General features: G+C 35.4%; 1 protein-coding gene across 8 annotated transcripts in view; it reads right to left on the bottom strand.

Moving 5' to 3' along the window:
- Positions 1-3127: 3127 nt before the first annotated feature.
- The window catches only part of PIBF1 (progesterone immunomodulatory binding factor 1), a 109825-nt gene continuing 102640 nt past the window's right edge, over positions 3128-10312 (bottom strand). For 4 of the 8 annotated variants that reach the window (XM_038127307.1, XM_038127324.1, XM_038127298.1 and 1 more), the window contains 2 exons: positions 9671-9859; positions 3130-7410 (listed from right to left, as the gene is read on the bottom strand). In XM_038127307.1, coding sequence (XP_037983235.1) covers positions 7354-7410; positions 9671-9859 — 246 coding nt within the window. In that variant the 3' untranslated portion in view covers positions 3130-7353. Of the gene's footprint in view, positions 7411-9670; positions 9860-10312 lie in introns of those variants that run through there. The other 4 variants (XR_005255778.1, XR_005255779.1, XM_038127353.1 and 1 more) reach the window with 3 other exon arrangements.

Genomic DNA, 10312 nt, shown 5'->3' with positions numbered 1-10312 from the left:
CTTTCTGGGTAGAGTAGGACTTTGTGGTGTCATGACTAGGACAAGACAAGGTGATTCCTGACAATGCCAGCACATCCCTGCTTTTGGTACCTCCATGGCTCAGGGGCACCCAAGCAGGAGAACCTTATAGTTACATCTTTATGTTTTCAGAAATTACACAGAACTGATAAGAACACAGAAAACCTCTTACATGGAAGAATAACAGCAAACAAAGCTGAGAAGGTGGATCAGGTAACCCTGTTTCCAGAAACATCCAGTGAATCTGGAAGCTTGCTACTTAAAGATACTGTATTTTTTTATGAAAATCAGGACAGTTGTTTAAATAAGTAAATGTGGTGCTGTCCACTGTTGGCCCATGGGGAAGTTGCACCTTTCCACCTTTCTGTCATGATTCTGACAATTCTTGTAGCCCGTAGAGTAGATCAGACAAGTCCATGAAGATGATGTAATAAAGTAGACTAATATATTTTAAAATAAAATTAATTTCAATATACTTTATTGGAATCTAACTCATTACCAGAAGCACCTTAAAGCATGGATGTCCAGAAAAATATTTTGCTTTGTATTAAAAAAATCGAACCCAAAAAATTTAACTTTTAATATTAAAAATGTATATATATTTATATAGAATGTTTCAGTTTACAGCTACAAAATAATAATAGTGTATTATGAAAATTTATTTATATTTCTGCAGCTGGAAACATAACTTTATATAGTTTGTTTCTTTGTAATTTCACATAGTTTAATGGATTGAAAATACTCTGTACTTGTTTTTAAATCATTCTGCTATCTCAGAGTTACTATCATGGTGTAGATCTACTTGACAAAGGTTTCAGCCTGCCCAGATGTGGAATGGTGCGTCAGAATGAAAAACCACTATATTTCATAGGATTGGGTATTTAGCTTTCTTGGACAAGAGATCTAATCAGCTCACTCAGGTTTCCCTAAGGGAGGTTTCAGACAGTCTCCATTGTGTAGGAGGGCACCCTGGCTGTGCACTGAGATTAGCCTGCAGAGATTTTATGGGGTTGAGAAAGAAAGGTAAGCTCCCTCCTGCTGCTGGTAAACACTGTTATTGTTCTCCATTCCCTGCTGAATGGCACAAATGCAATTCTGCAACCTTAATTACTGCAATAATGAAAGAAATGACACAAAATAACAAGGAATGTGCTAATTCAGTAAGACTCAAGTCATTGACATATTAGTCCCTTTATTGCTTGTTGTTACTTTCAGGCACGTACTCTTTTACTCATAAATACTGAGCTGATTCTGGGGACTTAGTATTTAAATAATAAATTAGTAAAACAAAGATTAATGTGAAAGAAGTGGTGCCCAATGATCTTTTAGAAGCTGTCTGGTCAGTACCTGAACACAGAACATGTCTGATGAAGTTAGCCATCCTTGCAGGACTTGCAAGCTACATTTTTTCCAATGTCCAAAAATGGAGACTTGCTAAATGTTGTTTATATGCTAACCAGGAAGGAAAAGGTGGCAAGTGAATAGGCTGCACCAAAATATTGTGTTTTTCCTCTGCTTAGACTTCCCGCAGTACCGCGAAGGAGATGAGTGATACTGATTTTCTTTGTGAACATCTTACATGTAGCTGGGGATGACAGCGTGTGAATCTGTGTTTACACTGCTTGGAAACCACAGTCCTGTGAAACAGAGTGACAGGTCTCCTGTATCTGTGGCCCTGTACCGGCAGTGGGGAGCGCGAGAAAGCTTGGGCACAGAATCAACCCTCTCTCAAGGTCTCAGAGAGAACTCAGTGGGAATATTTTCAACTCTTTTTTCTAAAAAGGACCACTGCACCCTGTTTAAAACCCACATATACACTACATATGTAAATTCCCTTGTGAAAGTCAAGCATTACCTAACAATAATGCACAAAGAAACAAATTCTTCTAAAGAACCGAATAAGAAAGGAAGTCTTGCATGCCACAATATGAATCTCTAAAATCACGAAAAACAGGACCACTGGGAATTGCTAACAGTTTCAGCTGCAACACTGAATAATCTAAGTAATCCTTTTTCTATTGAACCAAAAGGAAAAATGAAAAGACTTTCATTGAAATACAGTCATAAATTCCATCCATAAGACTTTTCCTGCAATTAAGTTACATTTACTGATCCACTACTCCCTTAAAAGGAGCATTAACACAAAGACTTCAATTATTCATGGTCAAACAAAGTTGATTCTATTGCTACAGTCAAAGCGGCATTCTCTTTTACTGTGGTTATTTCTGTAGTATCTTCAAAAAGGGCCCATAGTCTGTGAAAACATGTAAGTTTTTGAGTAAAAGCTATTTTCATGATCAATCCTAACTTCTTACATTTAATACTTCTGCTATTTTCTCCTTTCCTGAGGATGAAATTTGCTGGGAGTTTTTGTCCCCTTCATCCTTTAAAGGGTAAGCTGATTGAAATACTCAATTTTTTTTTTAACCTAGGTCAAACATCCTAAGAAAAAGAAGTCTTTCTCTCTCTAAAAGAAAAACCAAGAAACGAAAACCACAGGTATTTACTGTTATGGAAAACTTATCAGTGAGGAAAGAAACCCAGGGAACTGCACAAAATGACCTCTGTGAAAGAAATGTTGCGGTTCTCCTGTTGTCAGCAGAGGGCTTAAAAGAGCTGCAGAGGGTCTAACATCTATGAAGAGCCATACCTACTTCTTCTGCTGCTAAAAGCTTCTGCAGTGCTCGCCACTCACTCTTCCACAATTCCCAAGGGCTGTCCATTTCCGCTCATGATGCCGTCCCCCGAGAGTTGGCACTCTCTGCTGCTGCTGATTGCTGCCCAGCCTCAGTCTGAAATACCCTAAGCGTAACTGCCTTAATGAAGCTGCAGAAGTATGTGCCTTAAAGGTCAAGAGTTCCCAATCAATCCTAGGAATTTAAGAAGGGGATAATATTGCCCAAAGACACTAAGCAAAACTTGATCTTCTAGAGATACTTGTTTCATTTTCAAAGGTCGAGAATGAATACAGATTCTCGATATTCTTTGGTATAAGAAAATACCAGGGATACATTTCTTTGACTCAGTAAGAAGTCTGCCATATGATCTATTAAATGCAATGTTAACAGGGAGAGAAATGCTTTCCTCAGTAGACCTCCCTAATAAGCACAACCCTGAAAGATGACAGGATGTTACAGACTCAAACTGTTGTGTATAAATCTGTTTTCATGTAAATGTGCTACAGACTGACAATTGATTGAGACACATGGACATAATAACATAAATACTTCTTCAAAAGGTAGTAATTTGTTTCTACAATGTCATGCTCGGTGAGTCATGTCTTTCAAAAGACATGGAAGTTAATGAATGCCACCAGGAGTAAAAGAATTCTGCCTGACCATCTTGCAGATGTCAGAGGTTTAATAGATTTAAGTGGTCCTCTTTTTTTTTTTTTTTTTTTTCCTGGAACTAGGTATCATTAAAAAGTGTAATGGAAGAAAAAGAAAATAACAGGTAATATGTAAGAGGTAGGAAATTGTATAGCAGTCATACTGACAAATTCTCAATTGATATCTGAATTCATAAATGTTCCTCTTTTAAAAGGTTTCATTGCTGTTTTGTACAGAAAGTCTTGAAGGGAATGAAGACTATTAATCCAAAAGGTATATTGTTTCTTTGTATAGGAAATATTTAGAAATGCCAGTGAATTATGACCACAGGATTCAGCAGTAAGCCTTAAAAGTTTAGGCCTTATTTAAAAAAGCAATTATCTTTTCAATTTTTTTCCTCAAACAAGAGATTACCTTGATGCACTACAGCTTCTTGGCTTCAGACAAGGGACAGAAAGGTGAGAAAGCAATTACAGTGTTAAAGAACCCCGAAAATCCTAACCTGTTCTAAAGCATTGTCTTTCTTTCTTTCCTGTTCAACCCAGGTATTTACGAAACTTATCACTTAAGTAACACCTACTTAATGTACCAAGAAATGTAATAGCGGATGGAGATTTTTTTGGCTTTGCTCCCTTTGGTTTGAAAAAGAGGAACTGAAGATGATTATGTGGGTTGGGCACTTCAGTCACAAGTTGCTTACATGCATGACTACCCTTTGAAATTTCTCTTTACTTCATTATTTTTGACTCACACATCATTGACACAAGGCCTGTGACAATAGGAGACTGCAAAGACCATGAAGAATTATTTTGGAATAATTCATTTGACAACTATGTTTGTGGGAAAGAACATCAGTAAGAGTGCTGTACAGGTACTGCAATTGAGCCTTTTCATTACATGGAGAGCAAAAAGCTTCATTAATTTTTGCTGTAGGGCATCTCATGTTTGAATAGTTATATTTAAGTGACATTCTAGCTTTCTCATGAGAAGCTTAGAAGGTCTCCTCCTAGATAATTAATTGCAGCCTAGCAGTCTAGTGAAGAATCACAGGAAAAATACTGTCTTCAACTAAAAAAACCCAGCATATTGAGGAGATTTACACAAGGACCACATGTATTACAAGTTTACCAACAGCATGGTGTGTTATCAATATATTCTAATAACTACTTCTATTTTTGCACATTTAAAGATGGACCTTGTTAATAATTACAAAAAACCCTAAAACCATAACCCTTTGACAGAATAAATCACTTTGTCATCTGAAGAACTGTTTAAATATCAATAAAACTTCACCACAATGTCAGCCTAATTTTCTGTCAGCCGTCATAGAAAATCAGGCTGCCTGGAGAACACAGAAATTTACAATGCTCAGTTACTCTCTAAGAGTAAAAATGTTCCTGTATATTGCACTTCCATGGAAGAATTAAACAGAATTTTGCCTTTTGGATGGCACAAAGTAAATTAATATCACTATCTGATATCAGATTATTTAGGAATAACACCACAGAGTAATTTAATTTGAATTCTGAAAATCAGTCATGTAGTCCATCTCAAAGTCAGGTCCAATTATACCAGTTTGCTCACAAGTTTTGTTGGGTTCTGAACAACTCCAAGGATGAAGATTCCACCACCTCTCCAGGCAACCTGTTTCAGTATTTGCGCATTCTCACAGTAAAAGCATTTTTCATAATAGCTAATTGAGTTTTCTAGTGCTCCATCTGGTGTCCATTGTCTCTTAGGCTATTGCTGTGCATCTCTGAGCTAAGAGTCAGGCTCTCTTATCTCTGTACCATCCCATTTGGTAGTTCGAGACTTCAAGTTCCTCCTGTAAGTCCTCTAATATTAACACTGTAGAAGTCCAGTTCTTTCCACCCCTCCTTCTACATCAGGTGCTTCAGCCCCTGACCATCTTGGTGCACCTCTGCTGGACTCACTGCAATATGTCAATGCCTTTCTTGAACAAGCCCAGAACTGGATATAAGACTCCAGATGTGACCTCCAATGTGCCAAACAGAAGGGAAGGATCACTTCCCCGCATCTGCTGGCTATCCTGTTGGTAATAGCCACCTAGGATGTGGCTGGCTGGCACATTACTGACTCATATTCCATTTGTTGTCCACTGGGACCTTCAGGTCTGTTTCTGTCAAGCTGCTTTGCAGCAATATTGGCATATGGGGTTATTGCATCCTGGATGCGGGGCTGCAATTGCTTTTGTTGAACTTAATGCATTTCTTGTTGATCCAATTTCCAGCCTGTTGTGATCTTCTGAGACCTTTCCTTCCAATGTATAGACTATTCCCTCAAATCTGGTATTGCCCATGAACTTGCCAAGGGATGACACTATTCCAGCAGGACATGGCATTGTTGATCGTGTTTTCTTTAGGTAGGTGTGTCATCCATCTTACAGTCTGTATCTCACCAATTTGTCTATAAACACACCATAGGAAAACAAATTGGAAATACTTAAGATTCCAACTAGTATCTTGCCTAAAACAGCTCACAGTCCTTCTAGATAACACAATTTATTAATGATTCATTGATAACAGACAAAGAGAATAGTATGGGAAGTTCATTTAGGGACTGAATCATATAAAGTATCTATTACAATCTACAAAATTAGTATCTGCATATGGGAGCTGTTTCAAAAGCAATAAAAGTTAAGGATTCTAGTCACATAAAAATATATGTTAGAAAAAACCTAGACTTCAGGAAACTTTATTCAGAAATGACTGTACTGATGGTTTGTGAGCCCAAAAGTTTGTGTGATTTTTCCCCCAGTGAACAGCTGTTAGTCTAATAAAACATTATCACCTCTGTCTACACATTTGGCCTCCCTCACTCACAGAATGATAATTTTAAACCTGTGATGTGCAATTGCTAGCATTTTTACCTTGGTCTCTCAGAACAAGAAAATGAAAAAAAAAAGGAAACTGAAGCTTTCCTGGAGCAGAGGAGGTATTATTGTGCTTCACGTGTTTGGAAAATGAAGAAATGCGTAGCTGGGAATCATAACGTGATATAGCTCAGTATTATATGATAAATAATTATTGTTCATGTCCAGGTTGAATAAGCAATTCAAGAGATATTGTCAAGGAAAAAGGCACTAAGAAGAAGGAGCTTTCTCTTAAATTAAATCTGAGCAGTATTTTCAATATGCAGTACTTAAAAGATCTGTATTTACGTTACACATAGAAATGTACCATATGCAGTCAAGAAGGCTTTGAAAAATTAGAGAACTTTTGTATCATCAGAATAGATGGTGGAGTGGAATAAACAAGCAGAATGTGTTCTTGGACTTTGGGGCTTATTTTCATACAAGTAAATATGGTAATTTATCCATTTCCCTGTTACACACTACAGTCCTCACACATCATGGTTCTATTTTTATCTTTACATTGATGTAACTGCACTACTGTCTAGCCCATTAAGTATCAGTGCTGATAATTAAGATGTATTTTATTATTTCTTTAAAGTATTTTTAATGCCTGATTGGTTATACAAATGATATCAAGCGATGAACTATAAATCAAGGCCAGCAAGAAATTTTGTTTCCAGCTGACATGAATTTCCTTCATAGAAAGTACGATACTAATGCATGTATATTTTGAAAATTTCCATTAGTCAGAATAGTTGCAAGGAATGTGGCATGAAACACAGGGTACAGGAAAAACAATATAAAAAAGCTGAAACATGCATTAATTTGAACACCCTGAATAACACATCCTTTAACTGCCCAGATTGTAACTTGTAGAACACACTAGTGTTTATTTATCTTTTAAAATTCAAGTAAATGTTAGCAAAATTATTGCATGTATCATTTTCACACAATTTATTCACATGAGAGATCTATTTTATGAAGCATAAGATTATTTGACAGTCGAAAAACAAACAGTTAAAACCAAAACAATTGTTTGCTTTTACAGTAAAATGAGCATTACTATGGTGAAAATAACTTTCTTTAAAGAAAAGCTCCCCAAAGGATTATTTGGATAATTTTTGAAAAATGCTATGCTGATGTTTTCTTCTTCAGTTTCTTGTACCACACAGGTGCCTCTTTATTTGTCTGTAAAAGAAAGAACATTTAGTTGTGAGACAGTGAACAGAAGAAAAACATGCAATCGACACAATTTAAACAATCTACAAGTCTCCCTCCTTCCAATGTAGTTCAAAGTTGAGTTCTTTGCTTAAATGCAAATATCAAAACCAAAACTACACACTTATAGTTACTATTACAACATACCAGTATTAAAACCTCCCCATTTCCAGGTTATAAAAAGCAGATTATATGGTGAAAATGAAATAATTAAAAAAAAAATACTTGTCACAATGAAAACAAGCATCAACTGTGCCATAAGTAGGTTTCATTTGAAATAACATCACCTGTGTTTTCCAGCTAAGAAAGGAATGGATCTTAAAAAAAAGAGATCTTAGGTGTGCCAAAACTGACCAATGCTTTATGCGAAATATAGCTCTTAAAAAAATTTAATTGAAAATAAAAGAATACAGAGTTGTCCAACTCTGTACAAGGTATTTTAATTGCAGAGAATTATCTGTGAGCAACTTCTCCTTGCCTTCCTAATCCTTTGGGTTACTGCTACACAGTCAGTAAAGGACTGCTTGTGGCAAATTCAGTGGTGGTTTGTATAAAATAAAATAGTTTAAGTTTTAATAGAAATAAAAGTAATCAGTTGGAGGTGGAACAAGGTAAGGACTATTCTGCTTTCAGGGTTGGGTATAATCTCTTGAGTTATTGAGCACTGTCTCAGTCCGTTGTCCCTAAACTTATTCCTTTCTAGTTCCCTTTTCAAACTGCTGTCTATTCATTCTTTCCTACAAAACTTAAAAAAGCATTCAATTTAAAAGTCTACTTTATTATTTTTTAAGACTTCAGTTACAAAAACAAATCTGGTCTATTTGTGCAAGCTTTTAGAATTCTGGAAATTGACCTAAACTGGCAGGATTTTCATAGGACTACTGAATTTTTGTTCCTTTCTAAGAAGAAAACCTGTGCCATCTGCCCATTTTCAGTTTCCTACTCCTATGTCTGCAAAGGTTAGAGTTTTTCACAGAGAAATTGGTTACAATTTCTTAATGTAAATGTAGTTTTTCTGGATTCCTATACAGTTTCTATATCCCTAAGTAATACAGGACAGATTATGCAAGGAAACCCCAGATCATTTACACAAACTACTTATGTTTTGGATCACTGAATAGCTCCATGAAAAACAAAGTTTGGGAAGTATAATTTAGCACTACCAAAGGACTATGGATGAAACAGCACTGGATAAGCCTGTGTTTAATCTAATAATGCTATTCAGGCAAAATTTGAGCTCCTAAAATCCCCCAGTGTCCTCACATCACATCCCAGAGATGCCACAGTTTCCTACTTTTTGTATTATACACCCAGTACATGGTGTGCTACACTAAAAACCTCTAATCATTTAAGACACTGTATGTTAAAGTCTCTACCAGGAAAAAAAAACAAAACAACAAAACAAAACAAACAAAAAAATAAGAAAAAAAAAGACAAAAAAAGAAAAAAAGAGTTCTCTTTGGACCAATCAGCACAAATGTTATGCAGTGTGGTACACCCAATTCACCCCAGAGAAAGGTACATCATGAAGTTTGTAAATAAGAGTAATGACTTGCTTTGTGATTCAGCATTGCAACTTGGCTATCCTGAATCTATCAGTTCAGACACAGTCATAGTCAGAAACTTCTAAACCATTTTCATGAAACTTTCCAATACCAGAGGCACTACATCTGAAGTGGGCCAATTTAAATATTAAAAGCCAAGTTTTTAGTTTGTGAAGGAACAAAACAGGTTTTATACTGGTTTTATAACATCAGGCTTCCTTAGCAACAGAAGTGATATCAATACTGGTGTTCTGTTTTTTTTATATATATTTAGATACATAAACACATACACATTAACATACACCAATTTAAGTATGCAGAAGTACACCTATTTCCTCACTCCTGCTTCTCAATATAGATATGCAAAAACTCCACTTACATACAATCATGGCAGATTTAAATTAGTAAACATGGTCTGTGAATCTCTACAACTATTAAAATCTTGCTAGCCACTCAGTGTTGCAATACAAAAATGGTATTCTTAAAAAAAAAATACCTGATTTGCTGTGAACTTAAAATACAGAAAATAACCAAAACACTAAAAACCACAACAAACTCTAATTTTTCTCCTCAACATTATTTCCACAAAGAGCTGAATTAATTACACATCTTCCTGAAGGATGAATCCACATTTTTCTTTTTAAAAAGTGAGGAGAACCATCAGAAGTTCTGGCACTTAGTCTTACCATAGTACTTACAAATAACGTTGGCTTAGGTGTAAATATATTTTCTTCTTCATGTTCTGGCAGCAGTTTTACCAAAGGAATTGACTGTTTTCCAGTTGCACTTTTTACATCAATATGAGACCGAGGTAGATTTTGTTCACAGCATTTACTATGTAGAGTAAAAATAATCTGCTTCATTGTGGCTAGTTCCTATAAAACCACAAAAGAACAATGCTAAGTTGCTAAGTTACTAAGTTAAATTACATTTAAACCTATAAATATTTATTTGTTAATAATAAATTATATTCACCAAACATAGATCAATAAATGTAAAAAAGAAGATATACTTGCTGTAATTAATAAGATTACTATTTAAACCCTAGCAAAATAAGAAAATAAAATAGGCACAGGGGATTTATACAACTCAAATCTTGCCTAGCTTAAAGGCTATAAAAGAGAACATTTACTATGTAGTAAGAAGCAAATTATCTCTTTTAACTTTGACTTCCATTCCACTTAAAAGAATTCTTTTGCATTTATTTTTTCAGGCTGAGCTGAGTGTATGAATCTAATTTGAATGACTGTGGTAACTTGTACTTTTGAGCACTAGGTCGTGCACAGAAATTTTGTAAATACATTACTAGAAATATTCCTTTATATCCA

This window comes from Motacilla alba, chromosome 1 (genome assembly GCF_015832195.1).
Source record: "Motacilla alba alba isolate MOTALB_02 chromosome 1, Motacilla_alba_V1.0_pri, whole genome shotgun sequence".
NCBI classification, from domain to species: Eukaryota; Metazoa; Chordata; class Aves; order Passeriformes; family Motacillidae; genus Motacilla; species Motacilla alba.
The sequence above is the reverse complement of the archived record's forward strand: the minus strand, read 5'-3'. Positions and strand labels throughout refer to the sequence as shown.